General features: G+C 42.3%; 1 protein-coding gene across 1 annotated transcript in view; it reads left to right on the forward strand.

The window, feature by feature from the left end:
• CAMK1 (calcium/calmodulin dependent protein kinase I) overlaps positions 1–27,902 on the forward strand; it is a gene marked incomplete in the record, with an annotated part of 178,984 nt that overhangs the window by 37,907 nt on the left and 113,175 nt on the right. The window contains 1 exon segment of the mRNA XM_077451792.1: positions 10,700–10,837. Within this exon segment, the coding sequence (XP_077307918.1) occupies positions 10,752–10,837 (86 nt within the window).

A 27,902-nucleotide genomic window follows, 5' to 3' on the forward strand; every position in this document is an offset into this window, starting at 1 on the left:
ACATTGAGAGAGTTTGTTCCTGACCACAACCCGATTAGAACACTTTTTGGATAAATGAGTGCAGACTGAGCCAGGCCAAATGCGATTCTGGCAAAAATGGTCAAACCTTCCCATAGACGCTCTTAAACCTTGTGGACGGCCTTCCCAGAAAAGTTAAAACTGTTATAGCTGCAAAGGGCGGGCCAACTCAATATTGAACCCTACAGACTAAGACTCCATTAAAGTTAATGTAAAGGCAGGCATCCCAATACTTTTTGGCAATATAGTGTATGCAGGCTTTGCTTAGTGGCATAATGGGTCTGCCTGTATAGAAGCAATAGCTTATTTGCAGTTTCTGATCAAATGGAACTTCCACCCTGCCCTTGAATGTCAGAAGTATGTAAACTAAACTGCCTAGGCTTTGTCACATGATGGAACTTTGGAGTTGCAGCATGTGAGTTATGACAATGAACTACTTTTCTACATGTAAGGGGTTGGCATAAAGCAATCTTTAATCAATTTTAGTAATTGTATAGCAACGCAGTACCTAAAACTACCTCCTAAATTTTCATTATGGTTCCTTTTTCGGAGACCCCCATTTCTGCTCCACTAGGCTCACCACCCTGCATCCATTTAGGCCTCGTTCACACTTGGCAATTTGGAATCGCAACTAAATCATAGCAAAGCACAGCATGCACTTTTGGGTGTGATTTTATTCTCAATATCACCCCAAAAGTGTGTTTGGCTTCTTCTTCTTTTTTTTTTTTTTTTTTTTTTAACCATTGTCGCATGTGTCCTATTTGCTCTGTCCTGTACTGAAACTTTAGGAAGCTTTTTAGACCGGAGCAAGGTGTGGGAAACAGTGTGTTTCCTACACCAAATTCAAAATGCACTTTGTGCCAGTGTACTATGAATACCCCACAAATGCAGTGCCATGGTACAATTCAACTGCAGTGTGTTCTTAAAAGTAGCGCACGCACAGACGTGTTCCTGTGCAATGTGTAGTTGGATGTGAACTGACCCTTGTTGCATTTTGTAGAAGCTGCGTCTTGACTGAAGATTCTGAAGAATAAATGAATGGGATCTTGCACGGTATTGACTTTGGGCTTATGAGGAAGCCTTGTAATAGTTGGGAAAACTTGAAGGGTCTTATCGCTGTAATTGCCGCATGTTCCTTACTAAAACGGAACTCATGTCTGTAGTAGTTGCCTCTGCGTCAACAGTCTGATTCCTGTGAGGTCTCTCTGGTGCTAAATTTTAAAGACTACAAGCATTGAAGATCTATTGTATGTCTTTTTCCTAAATGAAAGGTCCATGCCAAATTTTGTTTGTTTTTATTTTTTTACCCTTTAATAGGTCAGCATGAGCAAAATGCTTTATTTTACGACAATGTTGCACATATATGCGGTTACAGGGCAGATGGGCCTGAACACCCAGGAATCGCATACATGCGTCTTGTAACTGGAGCCGGCTCCATTGGCCAAAGCTTAGATTTGGCATCGTGGGGGAAATCGGTGATTCTGCCAACAATTCCAAATCCTGTGGCAGTCGCAAAAAAAGCACCCCCCAACGCAATAAGATTTTGTAAAGTGACAGAACCGAGCTGCAAAATGCACCTGTAAAAAAAAAAAAAAAAAAAAAACACGCAGGCTTTTCTTTTGCGTGACAAATGGCCACAGGGCCGCCCATTGAAGTAAATGGGCTGCCCTACAGTACCTTGAAAAAAATATTCACGCCCCTTGAAATTTTGGTAATGTTACACCCAAAAAATGTAAATGTGTTTTTTATTGGGATTTTATGTGATGGACCAACAAAGTGCACATAATTGTAAAGTGTAAGGAAAATAAGTTTTTTCCACTTTATTAAAAAAAAAAACACGGAAGTCTGGCGTGCGTTTGTAATCCACCTCCTTTTTACTCTGATAACCGTAGTTAAAATCTAGCGTAACAAATTGCCTTCAGAATTCCCCTAATTAGTAAATGGAGTCCACCTGTGTGTAGTTTAATCTCAGTATAAATACCGCTGTTCTAAGAAGCCCTTTGAGGTTTATTGGAGAACCTTGGTGAAAATGGCATCATGGCTAATGAACACACCAGACAGCTCAGGGATAAAGTTCTGGAGAAGTTTACAGGGCAACTATTGGTTATACACTCCACAAATCTGGCCTTTATGGAAGCGTGACCAGAAAGCCATTGCTTTCGAATGGGTAACGCAACCCATGTCACTTTAATACTAGATGGATTCTACTGTATGTGACTGCTATGGTTACTGCACTTCAGAATTAGCCCACTGCACCCCTGGTCACCCCTCTTCTCCTCAGGAAGGTGATTGACTGCCTTGTCTATAATAAAGTTTATTACTAACTTCTGTAACACCCCTTGGCCCCTTTCTTCCTGAGGCGGGCACAATGCAAATGTTTCCCCTCAGGCTTTTCTTGCCTTCAAAGATGTCTGCTAGCATCAGCGGGCCCTGACCTTATTTTATTGGATGGGGCCCAGACATTTCGGCTGTGAGTCAGCTCTGCGGCCTGCGGTTGGCTTTTTAATTAATAATGTACTTCCTTTTTAATTACTGTTCTGTTGTCTGCCTAAATGTATTACCATAATGAATAGGAGAAGCGGCCCAGGCGAGCGTTCATGATGTGAATAATCTGGCGGATCGCAGGGATCCTTCGGCTCCTGCTGGCCGTAATGGTGTCATTCCGAGTCCGGGGAGGAGATTGAGGAACTGGTGACAAACGTTGGCCTAGTTCAGGGCTCAATTTCGTTTCTATTGCATTGTTGGGTTTCACAATGCAGACAAAATACAGGGACTGCCAGAAATGGGGGGGGGGAGGAGGAATAGTCTATTGATTCCTGTTCTCGCCAATATGACAGAAAACCGCCTTTTTCAAATGTCTGGAAACGCCTGAACGCCTTTAGGCCCCTTGCACATGGATGCCTAAACTAAGGAAGTCCTGTTATCGGTACAGAGTTTTTTTATTCGTCAGGACAAGTCTGTACATTGGAATAGCAGGCTGAATTTCCAGCATAGGTAGAGAACTGACCACACTGTGCTGCCCTGTGTGGTCAGTTTTTAATAGGAAAGCAGAGGGACTGTCACCAGGAATTTCACACAAAGGAAGCAATACAAGGAAAACAAGATATAATTTCATACACGCCTGCTGTACCATGTACTTGTATCAGGAATAGGAAATGTTGGCTTTACAAATTCTTTAATAAAAAGCTATTGGGGGGGGGGGGGGGGGGATACATGGAAAGGGTTTAAAAAAATCAAACACACAAAAACACCAAACTAGCACTGTCCCCATAAGTAACACACACTATATGTCTGTATAAAACCCTTTTAAATTGAATCTGCATATTTGCCATTAAACAGTATTGCACTAAGGCAGCCTTGCACTCTTATGGGCAGGGTTTTAACATGAATTCCATTGGCACTAGCTTACACCAGTGCAGGCAACAAAAGTAGAACATGTTGCGTTTTTTTTTTTTTTTTTCTGTGTGGAGCATGACAAAATGCATCTGAAATGTGCATGCAGAAACTGTTGTGAACTGGCCCTTGCGCTGGAATTTTCTGCCAGGAATCTGGTGTTCATACATCCGTTTTTATTTATTTTTTTTTTGCTTTGTGTGCATTTTTTTTTCTAAACTGTTAACTGAACAGGAAGAAATGGCAAAATGCATTTTGTATGTATTGTGGATTTTTATTTTTTATATTTAAAAAAAAAGAGCTTTTAAGTGATTTATGTGCAGTAGCCATAGTAACCAACCACATTTCACTCTACTGAAGTCACATCGGTATAAGGAGGATGTTTAAAGGTTGCTATAGTTACTGCACTTAATAAATGATGTGACTATATACTTTAAGTGTGGGGTTTTTTTTTTTTTTTTTTTTTTTTTTTTGGGGTAACTAACCATCGAACCACATTCCATATCCTGCATGCTGAAACCATGAAAATGACAGTTTTTGACACTACTTTATTTCCTTCCTTTTTTCAATGGGGTGAGAGATTTATTGTGCAGCCCCAGACCTGATGATTAATGGTTCAGTTTACACTTTGCAATGCCCTAAAATGTGTGTTTTAACCTCTTTCTGACCGCCCTCACTTTTACTGCTACAGGGCGGCCGCGCTGTGCAGGATCACGTATGTATATATGTAATTCTGCACTTCCGGTTCTCAGGCACGAGTGAATTTACACAGCTGGATTCGCTGATTGTTCGGTACACTGACAGAATGGCTGTCTATGTAAACAAGGCAGATAGCCGGTTTCCATTCTGGAAATCATAAAAGCAAAGATGTGGATTGTTGCCTTTCACTAGTAAAAGCACCACCCACTACACGAACATTAGCTAGGCACACATTTAAAGATTTTGTAAACCCTAGAAAAAAAACACAAAAAACCTGCAAGACCAAGGCATAATGAGCTAGTATGCATAGCGTACTAGCTCATTATGAATTACTTGCCTGCACATACTGCCACTGCTTCAGTGCGCATGTGCTGATAACAAATACAGGGGATATCTCAACCATCTGACATCCGCGCTATGGCCGAATGACTGCCACAGCGCTGATGTGAATTCCCAGGAGGCCGCCATGATGGCCTTCCCTGTGCGTGCCCTGCATGGCCCACGGGGAGCGCGCTGTGATCACCGAGTCACTGAGATTCGGGTGATCACCGATCCGAGTAAAGGGCCGCTCCCGACCCCTTATGTGATCAGCTGTTAGCCAATGACAGCTGATCACATTATGTAAACAAAAGCTTGGTGATCGTGGGTGTTTTTTGTAAAAAAATAAAAAAAAAATCGCACAGGTGATCAAATGCCACCAAAAAGCTCTATTTGGGGGGAGGGGGGGAATTATAAAATTTTTATTTGGGTACAGTGTTGAATGACTGCGTAATTGTCATTCAAAGTGCATCAGCGCTAAAAGCTGAAAATTGGTCTGGATAGGAGGGGGGTTTAAGTGCCCAGTAAGCAAGTGGTTAAACCGTGCAGTGTTAGGAGATATCCAGTGTAGCTTACAGGTAAGCCTAATTATAGGTTACCTGTAGCAAAAAGTGGTTGTAAAGGGTTTACAACCAACCACCTTAACCCTTTTGTTGGCCCTGATGTAAGGTTAATTGGCTCCTGTCTAAATTGGCCCCAGTATGTGTATGTATGAATGCGAGTTTGGGACCTTGGATTGGAAGCTCCTTTAGGGCAGGCACTGATGTGAATGTACAGTATATGTAAATTGACAGCAATATATAAGTACCTGTAATAAAAGAACGTGGTGGGCAAAGTACTATGGGATTCAAGAGCTAGCAGGATTTTTTTTTTTTTTTTTTGGTAGCTAGATCCATTTAAATAGAGCCAATGCACCTGAACTAAGTACCGTACTCATTTAGTAGTCCCTTGAGGCCTAGGCCACATATGTGGACTTGCGGCTTGTACCCCTAGGTCGCTCAGGGTATATCTTGTATTTCTAAAATAACTAGTTGCTCACATTCTTGCCCATATCGTTTTGATGTTCTGTACCCCTGAGTGGGTGACTGACTTTTTTTTTTTTTTTTTTTTTTATTGAGCTTTATACAATAAAAATGATTATACCTTGAAAGGGGGCAAAAAATCGAATTAATGGCAAAACGTTTTCACTTTTGATAGCGGGAGGGTTAGAACCCATTTTAGGATGTTTTTAATTTGCCATTGTTACTTTAGGGAGATTTCCTTTCACTTCCTGTCCGAAACAGCTGGTCTTCTGTCTGAATAGCGAACCTGTCGGGTTGGGTAATGGAAGTGACGTTTCATCAGCTGCGCATGTGCTCCACTGCTATCCTGTTTGCTAATCTGACAGTACACCTGCAGTCAGAAGGCGGCAGTAGACATCTTGCTACCCCCAGTTGCGTCTTGAATTTCAGAGTAATTTTAGTAATAAAGTGAGCGTATATAAATATAGCCTAAAGCAGGGGGGTCTCAAACTGGTGGCCCTCCAGTTATTGCAAAACTACAAGTCCCATAAAGCATTGCAAGGCTCACAATTACAAGCATGACTCCCCACAGGCAGAGGCATGATGGGACTTGGAGTTCTGCAACAGCTGGAGGGCCGCCAGTTTGAGACCCTTGGCCTAAAGGTTTAGCACTGAGCCGTGTGGGTTGTACCAACATGGCCTCTACCACCTTCCTGCTGCTGCCTTCCAGCTTCTTTCAAAATGTAACATCAAAACCTCATCACAGATGTCCAATTTACTATATTTATATACGCTCACTCTATTGCTAAAATTACTGCGAAATTCAAGACTTGGCTGGGTGTAGGAAGATGTCAGCTGCCGGCTTCTGACAGAAGCCTTAAACAAAAACATATGTATGTTTTCGGCCCTTGTTATGTCATGTTCTGTACATTTTTGAGGTTCCTGCTTGAGTTTACTGTGTCAATAATCTGTTAAGAACTTTGTTTTTTGAGGATTAGCAGACGAGGGATTCATAGGAACTTGTTTGGCTTGTTCTGTAGGCTGAGCATAGCATATTGGAAGTGAACCTTCTGTATGACTTTTGTCAAGTTAAGATTTGTGTGTGTGTGTGTGTGTGTGTGTTTTTTGTTTGTTTTTTTTCCCTGTCGCTCAGACCCAACAGGAAGTGAATGTAAACTTCTCAAGTCAGGGAAAATCCCCATTGAAAAGTTTCCCTCTACCTCCTGTTCTAGTGAAAATAAAATGTCCTACTACTTTTGATCAAAGGGCCTGAACCCTGAAGACCAGGTGAAGATACCAACACTGGCAAGGGAGTAAGGGGTGGTGAGTTTAGTTCTGCTTTAAAGGGATAGTTCACCTACCACAACTGCCTATGTATGAGGGGCATCTGTAGATGAAAACAAACTGTGCAACTCTGACTAAAGTTGAACACAGCCCTTGCTATAGGTGTAGGCCAGGCATGTCCAAAGTCCGGCCCGCGTTTCGGTTTGATGTGGCCCCCTCTTGGGATATGTGTGTGTATGTATAGTATATATTCTGTGGCCCCCAAAGCTTAAGCGTGTTATATTAACGGCATTAAAAAAAATCTATCTTCTTTAGCCTGACAAATCCTGAGCGCATTCTTAGTATGAGCCGGGGCGTGTGGCTGGGCGTGTTCACAAGCTTATGTGCCTGAACAGCTATGAAGCTGACAGAGTGAGGAGCCAATTGCAGGCACTGTGACTATTCCTGATCTCTGCATCTGCGGACTGCAGATGCAAAGATCAGGGCTATGTCACTGCCTGTGATTGGCTCTGTCGGCTTCATAGCTGTTCAGGCACATAAACTTGTGAACACGCCCCGGCTCATACTAAGAATGCGCGCAGCGCTCTGGATTTGTCAGGCTAAAGAAGATGGGTATATAGGTATATTAAAAGCATAAAAAACCCTAACATGCTTGAGCTTTGGGAGCCACAGATGTGTATATACTTGGATGGCCACATCAAACCGAAACAACATGGTTCCTTTCCTTAAAGCGGAGCTCCACCCTAAAGTGGAGCTTTCGCTCATTGGAACCCCCCCGGCGCCACAATTGGCACCTTTCAGGGGGGAGGGGGGTGCAGGTACCTGTACAGTACAGGTATCTGCACCCACTTCCGGCATAGATATCTGCAGAATCTACGCCCCTTTCCACAGGTCCCCCGCTGTCTGCTGGGAAACACATGGATCCCAGAGACAGCGGGGACCGTCCTTATTGCGCAGTGCGACTCGCGCATGCGCAGTAGGGAACCGGGAAATGAAGCCGCAAGGCTCTACTTCCTAATTCCCATAGCCAAGATGGCGGCGGCAGCACCCGAGAGACGATCGAGAGATCGGCTTCGGGCGCGCTGGGCGGGTAAGTGTCCTTATTTTAAGTCAGCAGCTGCAGTATTTGGCTGCTGGCTTTTTAAAAAAAAAAAAACGGCAGACTCCCGCTTTCAGCCACAATGGTGACTGAAATGCTGCATTTGGAGAGTCTAGCAGCCAAGACCTGCAAGAATTGCTTTCCCTTTAAACTTTGGTAAATTGGGCCCAGAACAGCTAGCTGTGACAAGTGAGCTTGATATTGTGACATTACTCATTTCCTCGTAGGTCATAGGACACAAACCTATTTAAAGTCTGCTTTTTATTTTGAGGCATCGGATATTCTAAAAATAAACCTTGTCTGCCATAGAGGTGTGGAAGGTGTCTGAAATATAAAGTACCGCTCCATTCTGGAATGTGTGACATCCGTATTTTGTGTGCTTACAGCTGATCTGGGTAATTAATCCTGTTGTATCGTTCTGTCACCTCCCATTGTGTTCTACGGTTGAAAAAAAGTGTTTATTCTGTATATAGACTTGAGCAGGTGCTTGTCTGTCTGCATCTACGCGTTTTATTGCCCATGAAGGTGCGTATAAACTGCCACCCAAATCTGATGGGGCTGTTGAAGCCTATGTTCTGAGCTACATTCAGTTGTGTGTTTTGCAAATGTCCTGATGCATGTTTGTATACGCTTTACATACTTTGTGCTAATAGGCGTCGCTTTAGGTTACTATACTGTGCCGCGTTGTATAAATTGTTAGCTTTTAAACCCCTGATTTTCAGCACACGGCACTAAACAAAGGCAAAGTTCTATCTGAAGAATTACTTTGCTCCTTGTGTTTATTTATTTTTTATTTTTTTAATCCAGTGTTCACACGGTTGCATTTAGCGTTGCGTCAAAATTGACCCGACGCGTGTCCTTTGGAAGGCGTTGCTGCTCCACAAACGCTTGCGTTGGTGTCAGGGTAAACACTGGAAACGCATCAAACACATCTATGGTGTTTCCATTGCGTTTAGAAAGCATTACTAGCTGAGATAATACAAAAAACTATACCAGTGATGGCGAACTTTGGCACCCCAGATGTTTTGGCACTACATTTCCCATGATGCTCAACTACACTGCAGAGTGCATGAGCATCATGGGAAATGTAGTTCAAAAACATCTGGGGTGCCAAGGATCCCCATCACTAATCTATACGATAAAAACCAACACGGCATGGAAAAGAAGAAAGGTAACCGCGCTCTCTGCAGGGACAACTCAATCCATACACCAGGTCCACTCACAGGTGCTGAGGCTCAATGTGTCCCAACACACTCCAATGCAACAGTAGTAAGAAGAGCCGGCAACACTGTAATCCCTGAAGTGTCGTTTAGTGGTATATCAGAGTGACAAAACAATAAAGTTGACTCCTTTCTGCAATAGCCTTAGTCGTAGCTGGTTTGAACCTACACAGAAGAGGTGTCTGGCAAGCGTTTAACACAAAGCAAATGCGTAAATGCACCACAAACATGCTGTTAATGCATCTTCACAATTTCATTAGATGTTAATGGGCATACAAATATATATATTTTTTTGTATTTCTAAATGACCTATAAGAACACTGATCCATACATTTTTCTGTTAAACTAGAAAAATGTTTTGGCTGCAGTTGGGCTTTAATTTGGTCTTTAAGCTGAACGAAGCGTCTAATGTATAAAACTACAAACGGGTAGCAAAGACTTTTAAATAGGAAGTAAAGTCCATTCTTTAATTGTACCTACAGGTAAGCCTATGATGAGGTTTACCTGTAGGTACTGTAAATATCTCCTAAGCTTGCACTGTATAGGAGATATTTACTATATATGCTGGCGCCATTGGCACATGCGCTTTGAAGAAACGACTGCCCGTGCCATTTCTTCAGGGCCCTGTCCCGTGACCGGCAGCTTCTGGAAGAAACAAAGGGGAATATGTCCATCTCGGTGGTGGTCGGGTGCCGCTAAGAGCTTTGTTCTATAGTAAGTATTTCATAATGAACTAGTACACAATGCATAGTAGCTTTATTTTTTTGTGTTGGTGTTTGGTTTTTGTTTTATTTTTTTAAATAGGATTTACAACCTCTTCTACCAAAAAGCTTAAAGGGGTTGTAAAGGTTCGTTTTTTATTTTCTAAATAGGTTCCTATAAGCTAGTGCATTGTTTGTTCACTTACCTTTTCCTTCGATTTCCCTTAAATGTTTTTTTCCTTTTGTTTTCTTTGAATTTCTCACTTCCTGTTCCTCCTCAGTAAGCTGTTCAGGCTGACTAACCACCAGCTCGGATGATGGTGAGAAGCTTACTGAGGAGAAACAGGAAGTGAGATATTCAGACAAAGAAAAAAAACATTTAGAAGGGAAATCGAAGGAAAAGGCAAGTGAACCAACAATGCACTAGCTTAGAGGAACCTATGTAGAAAATAAAAAACGAACCTTTACAACCCCTTTAACCCTGCCTGCTAGCATTTTTAACTTTTTGTTACCTTGATACTTTTTGTCACTTGCTTTCAAACATCAGTCAGTTCAGGATGAATGAACTCCCATGTGCAGGTGTGGGCGTTGCGTCATTCTAGCCAGACTCCAACCCTTAAAGGATTAGCTCACCTTTAACATAAAACTCTCTATGCGGGTTAGGCACAACTCCTGAAGTTATGACTAAAGTTGTATAATGCTCTTGCTATACGTGTGGGCCTTCTACATATTGTACCTCCCAAAGCCTGGCTGAAGAACTCTCATCATTGTTGACTTTGCAAGCGAAGTGTGACGTAATGTGCAAATATAGAAGTACATATACTATGTCTCTTTGACAACTGGTGGCATTTGGTGCTGTCAGGTGTGTGTGTGTATATTATTGTAGACCATAAGAAAATTATGGAAACTGTTCTGTAAAGTTCTCTTTATTCTGTCAGATGACTGATGGAACCTCTTCTCTTGTAGATTTGGCAGGCACTTGCGTTAGCCACCGAGGGGTTAAGGAATCTATTTTAGGATGCCACTGGAAGAGGACGGGCCGAGCTGGAAGAAAAGGACTGAAGACATTAGGGATATCTATGAATTCCGGGATGTACTGGGAACGTGAGTATCTCTGGGGTTTATTGATATGGTACAAAGTTACTGCAACAGGATTTTCCATGTTCTTGTGTACTAATGTGGTCATTGAATTATTGATGACTGAGACGTTTTGAACAAAAATACATAAGTAATTCTCTCAAGTCTCAATGCTGACTATTGGCAAGGTAAAATCATTTTCAAAATCCATGAACTAGAAATGTTATCCATGCCCACAACTTGGCACCATTATAGCCCATAAAACCAAAGCAGAAGCGGCTATTTGGTTCGACAGAATTTGCTTCACGTTTTATGATTTTGGTGACACTTTGCAGTAAAACCAAATGTTTTATTCAATGAACAAAAAAGTGTTAATTCCTAATGGAACCAACCAAAATTTGGTATAGAACAAGTGGTCTCCAAATTGTGGCCATTTTGCTTGTCTTTATCTGGCTTATTCCGCCAACTGACCCCAATGATGGGGCACCATTACCCCTACTGACACCATTACTGGGTAACTATTTCAATAAAACCAATGATGGCACTGATGCCGGGGCATTTTCTGCACTCGCTATCCAGTCGGCCCCCCTAAAGCTTAAAGGACAGTAAATTGGCTCTTTGCTTAGAAAGTTTGGAGACCCTTGGTATTGAATATTTCAGAACAGACTGTGGATTTAAAAGAGCAGTATGGGGATGTATATTTAAAAAAAAAAAAAAAAAAAAAAAAAAAAAAAACCTCCATAGTAGAATGCAACTTTGATCCAATGCTACATCTGTCCCCCACTGCTTCTGAAAACTGAGCAAACAGACTGCTGATCTTCAGAGAGACTGACTGACTGTCCTCCAGCGCTTGCTGGAGTGCTGGGCTGTGAAGGGGTGGCCCCAGCTGGCTTAGACTTCCAGTGATGTGTTCAGAGGCTGAACCAGCTGCCAGTCCTTGGATCTGATAGGATCCCAACATTAAAATCGGGATCTCTCTAGAGTCTGGAGCGGCTTAGTGATGTTGGCTTAATCTGTGTCACAGGAGTACTTTGACCCACAGGACAAGTATAGCCAAAAGAGTTTTTGCCATTCTACTTTGAATTTTGGGACTATTTCAGCACTCAGGTTGCACCACTACTTGTGCCTCCTTGCTCAATGAGGCCATATGTTATGTTAAAGGACTAATAGAGAGGCTTAGGTGATCGAGACCCAATTTAATTTACAAAAGTTGATATTTGCGCATTACTGGAGCTGCCTATATGCCTGGAGCTTTTGATTTTTAAATTTTTTTTTTTTTTATTTTTTTTTTTTTTTTTTTTCATATGCCATTTTCCCTAAAGATAACCTACTTTTAAAAATATTATAGAACATTGGAGGACATAGTTTGCTCGTATTCGCACCACATATTGAAAAAGGACTTTGAGGTAACACAACAGTGTCACCACACAACCTCTATAAAGTGAAAGTTTATTTACATCATTGTAAGTTTAAAAAAAAAAAAAAAAAAAAAAAATCAAGATATTCACATCGGTAAAATCTAAACAAGAACACCAGTCCTGCTTGTCCCTAACACTAAGGAATGGTAGGTGCACAAATCTAGACCATATTATAACCTCATATAGCAAGTGGCCTGAATGTAGGACAATGATCTTAAGTCTCAACGCGTTTCACAGTTTAGTTGCTTTATCAGGAGACCAGATATGGCCATAGTATTGTGTGTAGGGTGCTAAAACAGAGTATGGAACATCTCTGATCACCCTGGATCAGGACATGCAGTGGAGAGCAACATGGCTCAGTTGGGGACATTTTGTTTTCATTCCATCAGAAGCCTTCTTCTCCTGATCTATTTTGCATTTGAGTTAAAGATCCATATCTTGGAACACAGGGATTTCCTATCTGCCACATAATTGTTTTGGTCTTTTCAGAGGGGCTCCAGATTGCTGTCCACTGTCTGTCCTGATATGGAGTGATCGGAGATGTTCCCTACTTGGTTTTAGCACCCTACACACAATACTATGGTTATATCTGGAATCCTGATGAAGCACCTAAATGGCAAAACATGTTAAAACCTATGGTCATTGTTCTGCATTCTGACCTCTTGCTATGACATACTAATCTGATCTAGGTTTGTGTATCTTCTATTTAGTGTTGAGGCCAAGCAGGACTAGCGCTTATATTTGGGGATCACTGATGTTAATATCGTGATTTTATGATTTTTTTTCTTTTTTTTTTTTTTTTGTTTTCCTCACCATTATGTGAAACTTGTCCTTCTTCTTTTTATTTTTATTTTTTATTTTTGTGTAGGGACTTTTGTCATGTTTTGGGGTTATGTTTTGGCACCTCAGTCCTTTTTTAATTTGCTCTACTTAAAGAATATGTAGTAGACCAATATTTCATATTGCTGATATAGGTGCCTGCTGCGCCATGTACTACTAGTATTAAAGTATTCTGTTCCCTTTTGTATTGCTAACTTTGTGTGAATCTGCTGGTGCTCCTACCAGTCCCTCTGGGATTTCCACTTTAAAAATGAACCACACGAGACAGAGCACAGCTTGGTCAGTTTGCTAGCTGTGCTGGGAACTCCATCTGTCCTCCAATGAGCAAACTTCTGCTTACACATCCTCCGTGCTCACAGCCATTCACTGGGAAGACCAGTGTACTGCTGTTTCCTTCCTGAACTCCTTTATAATATATGGTTTTGGTAAATATGAAGACAAAAATCAGCAGAAAATCTGGTGTGTATGGGGCTTAAGAAATGTTGCATAGACTTCCTCCAGAGGTGGTTCTGGCTAGCTCAGTAGATTGCTTTAAAAAAGGCCTGGTTTCTTTTCTAAATGTGCATGATTTAACTGGGTACTGAACTTTTATAGGTAAAGTTGATCCAGGGAATATCTGCCTCTCGGGAAGGAATTTATTTTTTCCCCTGCGATAGCAAATTGGATCATGCTTTGCTGTTTTTTTTTTATGGGCCTTTCTCTGGATTAGCTGTGTGTAAAGAATTGTGTAATATGGGATTGTATCTTTTTTTTTTTTTTTTGGAGCTAGATGGACTTTTTTTTCAACCAAACTATATATATATATATATATATATATATATATATATATATATATATATATATATATATATATATATATATATATATATATATATATATATATATATATATATATATATATATATATATATATATATATATTATAATCTCTCGCTCTGTACCACATTGGTCAGATCAGGTGTCATGGCCCTCAGGCTGTTTCATACCTTCCACCTTTTTAGTACAAGCATTATTGGCTTCCATCTTTTAACTAGTCACCTAATCAAACTTTGCATGGAAGTAGGGTCTTCATGCCCCTCAGCAGCCAATCGCTTTTTTTTTTTTTTCTCTGCGGCGTGTACTGCACAAACTGTCCAAAATGAAGAAAAAAAAAATCATTCTGACAATGTCCTAAATGTGATCCGATGTCTTTTAGAAAAGATGAAGTCAACCCTTAGCCGGAGGGTAGATGACACTAGAGACCGGGTCCTGGATCCAGAATCTCACTAATTCGCACTTCCTCTGAGCTGGGATCGCAGCTGTTTGCAGAATGTGGAAACTTGGAATGAAAAACGCTTTCTTCCAGACCGCTTCCTTCATCTTGATAGACAGCTTTGGTTCCTCACTATAAACATGAAGGAAGACTCTAGAGGGAGATGGACGTAGCCGCAGGGAGATAACAAACAGTTTACATGCAGCACAAGCACTTTTGCTTTTCGATGAGCTGCAGTTTAAGTTTACAGCATGTATTCTGATCTTCTACAAGTAGCCTCTGCAGACACATCGCTGCCGGATACCTTATCCTTGGAAAACCTGTGGCTGATATAGCTGTCATTGTCTTAACTCTTGGCAGCCTTGGCATGTATATGATTAGCATGAGGCCAGGACAAAAAAAATTGTATTTGATGGGAACCAGTTTTTTTTTTTTTTTTTTTTTTTTTTAAGGAATCCAAAATCCTTTTGGACTATTTTTTTTTATTTTACATTTTTATTTTAACAAACATTTTTTTTTTTTTTTTTTTTTTTTTTTTTTTTTTTTCAGTCTGCACCCATTACACAATTTCCAGAGCACTATGGGGTTTTTCTAAAGGCAGCACAACGGAAGTGGCTTCCTTTCAGACTATCTTTCTATTTTGAAGTTTAGTACAGAGCTGTCCAGATTTCAGCAAGGAGGGTGTCGGGGATACCGGATGTAGGAATCCAGCAGCAGGGAGCACCAGATCTGTGTAGCGGCACTTGGGAAACTGAAACCAGACACTGTATGATTAAAGTAAGTTTATTAATAAAATGCAGCCCATCTAAACACCAGAAAACAGAATACATAGCATACATGAAGTGAACCATAAACTAATTGACTAAATACCTAACTAGCAACCTAAGTTACCATATGACAGTAACTACCAAAATAACTATAGTACCGTACCTCCCACCTGGTATCTCTGGATACCTATTAGCAAAAGTATATAGGCATAGGACATGCCCCTTCTGCCATGTCCCCTTAAAGGAGAATTCTACAAAAATAGGGCAGGTAGCATAACCTGCTACAAGGGGCATAAGTAAAGCGAACCAGTTGCCTTTACCTGCAAAGCACACATTTGCTTTGAAAAAAAAAAAAAAAATAAATAAATTTATTCAATATTTCATATTTGCCCTATTAAAAAAAAAAAAAAAAAAAAAAAAAAAAAGAAGGGATAATTTTTCTTAAAGCGGAGCTCCAGTCCCCCCCCCCCCCCCCTCCACCAATAAATTAAGTCAGCAGCTACAAATACTGTAGCTGCTGACTTTTATTTTAAGGAAACTTTCCTATCCAGGGATCCCGCCATGTCGGCGCCCCAGCTGATTTTTTATTTTCAGGTCTCGGGTGCTGCTGCTGCCGCCACTGCCATTTCTTGTAGGAGAAAGAGCAGTGAAGCTTTGGGGCTTCACAGCTGGTTCTTTGCTGTGCTTTGTGAATGGCCTGGTGATGGGGGGGGGGGGGGCAAACATCCGGGGTACCTCACCATGGCGAAGTCACCCGGTAGTGGGAGGGGTTACCTGTTAAACGGGTACCTGCTCTCCCGCGAAAGGTTCCAAATGTGACAGTGGGGGGGGGGAGAAGCAAACAAGCGGAGCTTCCCCTTTTTGGGTGGAGCTCCGTTTTAAAGTGATCGTTAAACTTGCATATACCTACTGTCGTGACTGCCTTCAAGTGATATACAGAGTTGAAACAAATCCACCTATATAAGTTATACCTGTTTATCCACAGCCTCTCTTCTCCACAGCCTTCTAAAACCCGCATAATCAAAAGCAATTTTTCAGCTCCAACAGGCAGGGGGCGTGGATCTGATGTCCTACTGCACAGCATATTCTGTAGTATCTGCATTCTGTCAGAATGTACTAATGCAGATAGAGGGAAGGAACGGGACACACTATAGAGCAGTGATGGAGAACCTTGGCACCCCAGATGTTTTGAAACTACATTTCCCATGATGCTCATGCACTCTGCAGTGTAGTTGAGCATCATGGGAAATGTAGTTCCAAAACATCTGGGGTGCCAAGGTTCGCCATCACTGCTATAGAGCATGGGTGCTCAACCTGTGGCCCTCCAGCTGTGGCAAACTACAAGTCCCATGAGGCATTGCAAGGCTGATAGTTACAATCATGACTCCCAAAGGCATGATGGGACTTAGTTCCGCAACAGCTGGAGGTCCACAGGTTGAGCACCCATGCTATATAGGTAGGTGTGTGTGTGTGTGTGTGTGTGTGTGTGTGTGTGTGTGTGTGTGTGTGTGTGTTTTTTGTTTTTTCGATCTGGAGGTTTATAACCACTTTTAAAACCTGAGGGCAATATACCTGTCAATGACCTGAACACAAGTATACATGAAGTGGCAAATTTACACAAAGTCAGAGTTTGATTACATTTAAAATAATGTAATTGCTTTGCAACCAACTTGATAATTTTACATTTTATTTTTGTTTAAATGGCTGCTTGTTAATCCATGCAACAACATTTTCACGGGGTATGGGCACATCCTTAGACAGCCGTGACTTTGGCTATGCCCTGGACGCATTTTGCATTTCTCTATTGCCTTGTAGCTGTTTCACAGTTCCGCTGCCGTTATCAGCTCATGTTTCTTTAAATTCCCCCTGAGACTGTCTGACAAGAGCGCCTGACCCCTTGTTCTATTGCTTCTATTCCTGAAATCCGCTTCCTTCCTGTGCTCCAACCTTAAAGCTGTGGAATGATCTACATCCAGACCAGCTCTTCTGCTCTCTGAAGGAAGCTTACAGCTTGTGCTGCACGAAAAAAGTAACTGTTCATATTTGCTACTAAAAATGATCTCTGTGCTGTTTCCCTCTGTTTTTTATCTCGGGTCTCACTAGCAGTTGAGGGGTGCGAGTTTACACCCTGTGTTTGAGCCGTGTTTTTTAACGCACTCATCAGAGCCAGAGGTGTACATATGCTGCAGTCGCAGTGCTTTGCTTTGTGGCCACGGCAGTAATTATACCCCCTGTCTCCTTTGGTGAGCGTAGTGCCTACTGAGTGAAACCCGTTCAAATGAATGCCCCATTTACCGGCTCTGCAAGTGCCGGCAAACCACGTGCAATGCACACTGTTGCAAAGCACTTGTGCAGTAGTGAGAAGGCGATATAATGCCGCCTCACTGCATGCCAAATGCTCTCTGAAGATCTATGTGAATCACTCTTCAGCCGCCAAAGCAAGTGTGAATTGGTCCTTTAAGAGTCAATCGGCCCAAAAAATATCTGTTTAGTAGTGTATCAATAGACCCTTGCTCTGGACTCCATTGGTTAAAGGTCTGTGCTGTTATCCTTGGTCTACATACCTGGTGTGCCCATTTTATCTGGGATTCTCAGGGACGCTGGTTTGAGTCCCAACCACAACACTGCCTGCCAGGATTTTTCATGTTCTCTCTGTGCCTGTGTGGGTTTCCTAAGGGAACTCTGGTTTCCTCCAACACTTGAAAGACATGCTGGTAGGTTAATTGGCACCAGTTTAAATTGGCCCTAGTATATGAATGTGAGTTAAGGACCTTCGATTGTAAGCTCCTTGAGGGCAAGGACTGATGTGACTACAATATATATGTAAAGCACTTTTTAATTTTACAGCACTATAGAAGTACCTATAAGAAATATATTTTAGTTTATCATGGAGAATTGTAACAGTGGGAGTTGGCACACAGGTGGTGGATGCCCAAACCTCGTACGTGGATAGGAAATGGGGGCTTGTGGCTGGGAGATCTTGCTGTTGGGAATACCCAAGATGTATACGAAGCAAGGGGCTCACCTGTGAAATATGTTCTTTTGGTACACTCTTTTAAGTTTACCTGATTTAAATGTAATAAAATTGCTAAAATTTCTTTATACGTTCCTTTAACAATTTTACGTCCGACCTGAGCTTCCTGGTAACCAACTTCCACAGCAAGCTATTCGGCCTTCCACAGTTTTGTCATTGGCTCCATGCTGCAGGAGCCTAGCCTTGATGAGGTCTGGTGTCTGACTTTACCCACATGGCTGGTGAGCATGTGCCTGAATAAAAAACCTTGCAAACTCAAGATGGTAGAAGAAAAAGTGTCACTTTTTTTACCATCTGATCTAAAACGTAGCTAATGCATTTCGAAGGATTGGTGCACCCCCTTCAGGGCTTTGGTAGTTTTAGATCTGTTGGCTGAACAGTGGAGTCTTTATCCTAATATGAGAATGGTGTTCCAGAGGGTCTCCAGTGCCTGTAGTGGCAAGACTTTCTATTCACCCATGTTGCTCTTCTTCTTTTTTTGCTCTTCTTCTTTTTTTTGCTCTTCTTCTTTTTTTTGCTCTTCTTCTTTTTTTTGCTCTTCTTCTTCTTTTTTTTGCTCTTCTTCTTCTTTTTTTTGCTCTTCTTTTTTTTGCTCTTTTTTCTTTTTTCTTCTCCTTCTCCATCTTTAATTGCATGCTTCAAGGGACCCACTGAGGACCCTGCAACCCATGCTGCCACAGGCCACTAGCAACAAGGTTTAGTGCTACCTTACACTTGCATAATAAAGCATGGGTGGATGTTACTGCTCCCATCCACCCCCCACATGAGTCCATTGTTGGGACCTAGTAAATTACCACTGTCCCAAACCTTGTCGCATGGGGTGGTCACATTCTGTTCCATACTCTTATACCTGCTTGGATAGAGCAGTGGAGCAAGGGCTTTGAAACAGTTGGAAGTTGGTGAAGGAGCACAGAAGAATATACTTTGCTGGGGGGTGTTCTACTGGCAGACAGTCATTTGCCCTGCATGGGTAAAATAAGTTCCTCTTTATTGACCAAACCAGGTATCCTGTATTACACAAATACAATCTTCCATTGCTGAAGATGGAGATTTAGCCCACTGCCTCCCACCACCTTGACTTAGTTTGCAGCTTGGCTCCAGTGCATTGCCTTTCTGACCAAGAGTCTTCTCGCTTTTTTTTTTTTTTTTTTGTCAAAGTCCTTGAACCAAAGGGTAACTCGTGCTTTTCAAGTGTAGAAATTGTGTCCCAATTTGCATAATACTGTAGAAAAAGGATATACAGAAAAAATATATAAATCATCGTAAATCTGCCAGGCTTTTAATGCATTTTGCAGATATATTTTATCTTCATTTTCACGAGGTGCCATCAGGGCAGGGCCACAGGGTACTGTGTTGTGTTGGGCATGCTTATGTCATTCCATGAACTTCCTTAAACCTTGTCATTAGTCTGTGGATCTTGCTGGAGTTGTTATGCAAGCGTCCTGTACTCCGTCCAGAAGCTTCCCACCGCTCGGCAGAGGGACTGGAAACAGTGCAGTCCTAAATCCAGCATGACTCAGAGCTGTGTATTCTATGCGCTGGTAGGTAGTGGGTGGACATTAACCCCTCTCCTACCTGAATACTGCTGAAAGAAGCTGTGGGCATTGGCCCAGTTAGACAATATGCCACGTTGAACTTCATCAGGAAAAAATATATAAACCATGTGATTGGTAATGAATAGAATTTTCTATTTTCCAACCTGGTCAATAAACTGATAAATTAAGTCTGACCGATGACTGTATGCAGCATGAATTTTTTTTTTTTTATTCCACTGTTCATAAATCGTTCCGGCAATCTGTCAGTTTTTAGGCTGTAACCATTTCAGGTCCTCTAGCTCGGTGTTTCTCAACGCCAGTCCTTAAGAGTTGACCCAACAGATTTTATTTATTTTTATTTTTTTGAATTTTGCAGTGTTTTGATCAGTTTCACTGCCTTAGCAATTACTACAGCCATTTTCATTTGAGGGAAATCCTGAAAACATAACCTGTTTGGGTACCTTGAGGACTGGAGTTGAGAAACGCTGCTCTAGCCAAGTGTGCGTCACTTAGTTTACTGAAAAGTACTAATTGGCATGCGCTTGGTTATTTTCATGAAAATATTACCTGAATTGAAAAATGTTCCTTAGAGCTGTTTTGCCTGCAGTGTACATGTGATCTGGTGCTGTAGCTCCACTTGTTTGCTCCCACCCCCCTCCGGTGCCAAATTTGAGTGCCACTTCTGGGAGACATGGCTGTGGCGAGGTCCCCAGGAAGTTCAGCCCGCCTTCCTCTGCCGTCGGGCCAGTTAGAAAGCACCACACACTTCACGCATGCGCAGTTTCCCTTACCATGAATGGCGGCGGCAGCATCCGAGAGCCGACCGGAAAATTGGCTGGGGTGCCGACATCGTGGGATCCATGGACAGGCAAATGTCCTAATAAGTCAGCAGCTACAGTAATTGTAGCTGCTGCCTTTTTTACTTTGAGGGGGGTGCTGGAGCTCTGCTATAAGACCACTTTCACACCAAGGGCGTTTTGCAGGTGCTATAGCGTTAGAAATAGTGCCTGCAATCAGCCCTAAAACAGCTGCAGCATTGTCTGTAGTGTGAAAGCCCGAGGGCTTTCACACTGCAGCAGTGCGCTGGCGGGACGTCAGGAAAAGTCCTGCAAGCAGCTTCTTTGGAGTGGTGCGTTTACTGCTCCCCATGGAAATCAATGGGGTATCGCTGTATTACCGCCGGCAAAACGCAGCTATTGCCAGCGGTTTTAACCCTTGGCTGCTAGCGGGGGGGTAAAAGCGCCCCGCTAGCGGCTGAAATGTGCCGCAAATCCGATGGGTAAAACGCCGCCAAAAATAGCGGCGTTTTACCGCCGACACTATGGGTGCCATGGTGTGAAAGGGGTCTAAAGCCGTTGATTATACCAGTTAAAAAAATGTACATTCGGAATGTAACTGTCACATTGGTTGTGCTCTGGATTTAAACTGTCAAACCATCAAAGGAAAGTTTAAAAAAAGTCCTATCCTTGAGGCCTGGGGTAAAGCCAGGGTTACTTATAGGTGTCACAACTGACAGATGTTGCCTATTAAATTAATTGTCTCAAACTCTTAATATGTTGCCCAAAAAAAATGTTCTTGATCTATTGTGGAAGGGATTTGCGGTCTGTCACATGCCCAATAGGAGACTGAAGTGATGAGGTCGGCCTCTCCTGTACCTCCAATCCAGACTCCACTGAAGGTGAAACGGATGGTGTTGAGGGACAGAAGGAACATGAGTGTTGGCAGGTGTTGATAGCAGAATTTTCAGCAGATGTTGCAGGCTTGAGCTTGGGCAGGACATGGAACCAGAGGTAGATGTGATGCATGCTGGACCAGCTAAGTGTTAAAAGGGCACACCACATACTGCAGGTTCTGGAAGTATGGCTTGTTGAAGATCTAAGTAGGCTTTAGGCAAGCACAAACTACGATGACTGGAGTGGTTATGAAGGTCAGCTGAAGCAGACACTTAGAATAATATGAAGCCAAGTCAGAAGCAGGAGTGATTTCAGAGGTAGCCAAGGTCAGTAGCAGGCGGGCAATGAGGTACAGAAGCATGGCCAATAACGAAGCTGAGGTCTTGAACAGGTGGGTAGAGGTACAAGCAGAATCCAGGATCAGGTCCGTAACAACCTGGGTCATTAATGGAAGTCATTGCAGGATACACTCAGAAAAAGCTGAAGACCAGTCGGCACTAACTGTGAGTAAGAGTCCCAGAATATGTGGGCATGCTCCTGCGTGCACGGGTATTATGAGCAATGCGCCCAGGCTCTTCATTAGCGATGTGCCTATGCTCATTTCTATGAGCGACGATATGTGCGTGCGCATATCTATGCGCCAGAAGCCATACTGGAATTCCTTTGCACTGTTCAAGAAAGGCAGCATAGACAAGTTTATTTGTTTCATGGTGACCTTCACACTTTTTTTTTTTTTTTTTTTTTTTTTTTTTTGCGTGACTACACCAATCCAGTACTCTGGACACATGGACTGCTTTATGATCTAGCAAGGGACCAGAAAATCCTATACCCCCAATAGCCCTTGGCTTTACCAAGCTTCCACTATGATTCATGTTTCTTTTATGTGCCCAGAGAAACTGAACTCTCTGCATAATCTTAAGGCGTTTTGGAGGAATCATAATGGGCAAGGTCCTCAATGTGTATAGTAGGCAGAGAACATCATTTATTTTTTTTTTGTCTTGAGCTAGAAGATGGCACCGTTGTTTCATTTAGGAGTCTGAGTTGAGAGCTAAGCTAGCAAATTGGTCTCACAAATTGTGTCCAAAGTTGTTGTTGTCCGCTGAAGCCCTATGCATAAGTTTGGGAGTCTTGTGTTTTTAAAATTATTTTTAAGTTTAACAGGCCACTAAATGTTTTAACTCTTAGATTGCAGATGGAAATTTTCTGGCTGAGTTTCAAAGAAAAGCAAATCATTGGCATAGCCTGCCACTTTGTTTTTTAAGGTATCCCCAGTTAAACCCTTAAGGTTCTATTGTATTGTAGATGTGTATGACCTAAAAATAAAAGGTGTTCTAGGGTTGACTTATACAAGGGGAAAGTGGGCAATTCTGCCTGGTCCCATCACGTAGCGAGAAATAATCTAAGGCAACTTTAAATTTTATTTTAATCTCCGCCGTTAGTTGGAAAAATATTGTCAATCCAAGTCCACATATTCCCAGATCTTTGTGTCTAAGGAGGCAGGAAAACCAATCCACTCATCCAAAGCCAGGTGGCATCAAGGGCTCTTGTTGTCTTCTCAATTAGGGATGAATGCCACTTCATCCAGATGAACACGTTTTTGAATATGGAAAAGCAATAGATTTGCCAATGTTTTTAGAAAAAAAATGTAATCAATAGAAATGAGTCAAATTGGAACCCTGTGACGGGTTTTCTCCCTCCTTTAGGCAGTACAGTGAACGTGACCTTATAAAGAATCTGCCAGAAAGTGATGATCCTTCAAAAGAAAATGTTATAAGCCTTCAGGAATGGATGTTGGTAGTACACCTTGGTACTGTCTGTATTGAAGAAAAAAGGCATCTGGATCTAAAGCCTTTATGAGGTTTTAAGTGAAATTGTGTAATTTCAAACCTTGACACTGAGTTTTTGCCACATTTCTGTGTCGCACACACACACTGGTTCCAGGCCAAAAACAGAGGTGAGCAGTTAATGGCCGATCTTTGGGAATCAAAAGGCCCCTGGAGATCCTCTGCAATAGGACTTTATCACAGTTACATACTTGCCATGCTTAAAATATTCCATTATTGGATCTGCAGAGTGTCTGAAGATAATCGTTATCCAGCACCGCATGCTTTTGCCGGTTGTGGTGATGAATGTGAGGGCACCTCTTGACCCCTACAAAGGTCTGACTAAAAAGATCTGGATGAGCTAGAATGGATTGTGCTAGCGGATCAAGCATTGTCTGCCTTAAACCCTAACTACAGCCAAAATGATTCAATTTGTTTTGAACAGAGCAGGGAAAGGTTAGAGGTTTCAGATCTTTACTGCTGTCTGTGTCCCTATTGGGGAATTTGCCGTCACTTATTGTTGGGACAGAAAGTGAATGGAAGGCTGTCTTAAAGCCCATTCAAACCATCCTGATCTGGCATCCTGTGGCTTGTTAAGGTACTTTCGTTGGAGTAGCCTATTCATTTTAATGGGCTGCCCAACACGCCACAACAAACCAAAAATTGCAGTGTTTTTGGCAGTATACCACAACCCACTGTTGCGCACTGCAATGTACATCAGGAAGGTGAGATGGGAAGCCATGAATGACACTACATCTCACCAATGCACATAACAGTTGCTGCAAAGGAATAGATGTGAATAGGCCCTTGGACGCTGACGAAAGCAAAAACCTTCAAGGGCTGTAATGTCTGCCAATTTTTGTCTGCTTCGCAGCCACACCCCATTTTTTTTGTTATATATACAAATGTCAACGGGACAGAATGAATCAGCTGAGTGTGGTCCTCTATGTATCCATTGGGTCATATCTGACTGCCACCTCTGGGCACCATGCCTGATAGGCTTGTAAGCCCATTCCATAGACTTTTCTTTGTAAACTTTTGACAAGGTAGGTCTTGCCTGTTCAGTTTAGGACTAGCATGCAGAATGCGATAACCCTTGTTTGTTGTGAGTTTGTACACGCATACTAGGGCCAGTTTAAACAAGCTAAAAACCTACCAGCATGTCTTTGGAATGTGGTAGGAACCCACACAATCACAGGGAGAACATAGACCCCCATTTAGATGGTGTTCTGGCTTTGATTAAATCAAAGAACCCAGTGCTGCAAGGCGTAAGGACTAACCTCTTAACTACTGTGTCTCTCCCAAAGGGTCATAGACAGAGGTAAAAACCTTAAAGCCCAACTATGGACAAAATGTGTTCCCTCCCCCACTGCATTGGGTTAACTGCTTATTTTGTCTAGGGGTGAAAACGGCGCATACTTGCCCGATCTTTTGATCCTCAAGAAAACCGTGTTCCACCACGTCAAGCGGTGGACTGTTCCTGTCCTCTTCACTTCCAGAGCCAGTCTATGGGGGTGATGTCAGGAACAGGTCAAGGCAGGAGCCAAAGGGACCAGTCTTGTACTCGGAGGATCAGGAGAGTGTATCTTTGCTCCTTTTTGTCCACAGGATCAGAGAGTGGTTAACCCATGCATTGCGGACACAGTCCCACTGTGGGGGTTAAATTCAGTTAACCCGTTTTTTTTTTGTTTGTTTTTTTGGACAAAGTGGAAATGTGATTTTGGAGTGCCTAATGATATTTCGGCCAATTTTGGTAAGCGGTTTGTAAGATTTGAGCATCCCTTGGGATAGAAAATTACCTGCATGTAGGCTAACAATTACACAGTTCTTGCAAGTCTGGTCCATTCTCCATCGATCACTGTGCAAGATGTGCTGGTGGAGACTACAAGCTGTCATCGGCACAGATGCAAAAATGTTAGGAAAAATTGTGAAAAATGGTATGTTATCAGAAAAAAAATGGGGATTGTTTATAAAACGGGGCTTTACAAACTGGGCATCATCCAGTAAAGGTTTTAAATCTACTTTGATTTCAGAAGCTTTTTTTTTTTTTTTAAAGTAGTTCCACCTTTTGTGTATGATTTTCTTTTTTTGACGAGTTTCCTAGGCAGGAAGTTGGCGCATGACAGATTTCCCTTTTAAACGTTAGATGATTGTTTGCTTTTCCAGAGAATTTCAGTTTTGCTTTTAAAGGAAGGCGAAGAGTTTCAGCAGAAGTGTGACTTTGCCTTCAGGTGTGGAATTGCCCGCATAGAGCGAGAAAGGGAGGAGGTGTTGAGAATCTCTTTAGCATTTCTAAAACTTTTTAGGCCATCTTTCTAGCACAGCTGTGTGGGGAAACTGAGAAGAGGTTAAAAAAAATGAACTGATCACATATTTCAATCAACTAACATCTGGTAAAACCTACGCTAATTATTTTTATTTTCTCTTTGGATAGCATTTGAAACTGAACAAGGGTTTTTTTTTTTTTTTTTTTTTTTTTTTTTTTTGGCTGATTTCTCCTTTTACTACTTGTCCCAGTGACCACATAGAAAATGAGGGTAAATATGCCCAATGGGGACATACTTCTATACCAGGAGATCAAATCATTCCCTGCTCTTTATAAAGGCCTTATGCATGCTGAACATTTTTTACAGCTGTTGTTTTGGGCTTTTATTATAGCCAGTAAGCTCCCCAGCATGTTATCTGGTGTCCATGCACACATAGACTTCTAGCAGCACTTTTTGGCAGGGGTGTGTTCAGGCTGGAGGAAACCCTCCCAGAACTACCGCTTTTGAAGAGAAGTTTTCAGCTGTAGACATGCAGCAAAACTCACATTTTTAATGCGACATTCTGCAGCTAACGCTACTGGCATTTTTACAATGTCCAGTGTGGATTTGACCATGAGGTCAAAAAGTACTTATTGCTGTCTGTGTCCCCACTGGAAGATTTAAGCACACTTCTGCCTGGGTCACTGTTAAAGTGGTTCTATGTGTCTCAACCTTTCCAGTCCTTACCTGAGACCCCTCTTGATGTTGCATGAAAGGCTCAGCTGTCCAGGACTCTCCCTCCTGATTGGCTGAGGTGCACAGCGGGCACCATTGGCTCCCACTGCAGTCAGTCGGTGAGCCAATGGAGAGAGAAGAGGTGGGGCTGAGCTGCAGCTGTGTCTGAATGGACACAGTAGCAGCTCAGGTGCCCCAAACCAAGCTGCTTGCTCTGGGGGCAGGACAGAGGGGCCAGGAGAGCAAACGAGGGACCCGAGAAGAGGCTATGGGCTGCTCTGTGCAAAACCGTTACACAGAGCAAGTAAGTGACAGATTTTTTGTTTTTTAAAAATGTTTTTTTATAATTTTATGCTGAGCATAGTGTGTGTGTGTGTGTGTGTGTGTGTGTGTGTGTGTGTGTTTTTGTTTTGCCGATTTAAAAAAAATTAAAAAAAGATCGAGGGTCAGGGTGTTAGAAACCATGAATCAGACTGAGACAGAAGTACAGTTAAATATCACTTGTTAATAAAAAAAAGTAAACGTAGTCAAAATGTAGCAAGAGTTCAGGAACCGGAACGGATAGTCAGACAAGCCAAAACGTCAGGGAGCCAGAGATGAGTGTATTAGAACAGCAAGCAGGATCTGGAGCCAGAAGGAATGTCAGCTAAGCAAGTCTTTAACAGGAGAGCATCTCTAGTGATGTGACCAAGGCGAAGGCAGAGATCGTCTGGGCGGCTTAAGTAGGCAGGACTGACTAGCAGGATATCAACAGGTGAGTCACTGTGGATAGAAAGGAGCTGGCAATTATCTGACAGCTGAGCAGCCGGCTCAGAAGGAATGCCTCAGCCCAGCCCTTACACAAAGGTCATTCAGCCTCATAGGACAGTCAGAGAAGAATGAAAACTACTCCTGCAATCTTTAAAGTACTCGGGTGCTGCCGCCGCCATCTTGGGTATGGGAATCAGGAAATGGAGCCTTTCGGCTTCATTTCCCGGTTCCGTACTGCGCATGCGTGAGTAGCGCTGCGCAATAAGGACGGTCCCCGCTGCCTCTGGGATCTGTGTTTCCCAGCAGGCAGCGGGGCACTTGCGGAAGGGGGCGGGCACTTGCGGAAAGGGGCGTAATCTACGCCCCTTTCTGCAGAGAGCTATCCCGGAAGTGGGTGCAGTTACCTGGATTATCCAGGTAACTGCACCCCCCTCCCCCCCCTGAAAGGTGCCGATTGTGGCGCCGGAGGGGGGGAGGATTCCGATGAGCAGAAGGTCCATTTTAGGGTGGACCTCCGCTTTAACCAGACACTGATAGAAGTCGCAAGACTGATTTATACTATACTGATGAGAAAAGGTATTTAGCGGTTTATATTTACTTAAATTATTGAATTTTTTTTATTTTTATTTTTCCATGTACTGTGGGAGAACGGATATGGTGAATGCAGGCTCCTGATTTTAGTAACCCTTTAAGAAAAAATATCTATCCTGCTGCTTTGATATTTTTCATGCCTGCGGTTCAAAACATCCATTGATTAGACCCCACTAATAATTCAATCAAGCAAATTTTTATGAAATTAAATACATTTTTTGCATAAAATTCTGCTACTGCATGGCCAGCTTTGCACAGGATCTACGGCTGGCCAACAGTGGAACAGGAAAAAGTTGGCCCTGATTTCAAATACTCTTTCTTTATTGGGACATTTCTGTACTGCTAGAGTATGATGAAAAGCAGGCAATCAGGGGTTCCTATTACTGTTAAAGTACTTTTTAGAGCTTTTTATGTAGGTTAAGGAATAG

Source organism: Lithobates pipiens, unplaced genomic scaffold (assembly GCF_037356315.1).
Source record: "Lithobates pipiens isolate NorthernLeopardFrog02 unplaced genomic scaffold, aLitPip1_a1.2 Scaffold_23, whole genome shotgun sequence".
Taxonomy (NCBI): Eukaryota; Metazoa; Chordata; class Amphibia; order Anura; family Ranidae; genus Lithobates; species Lithobates pipiens.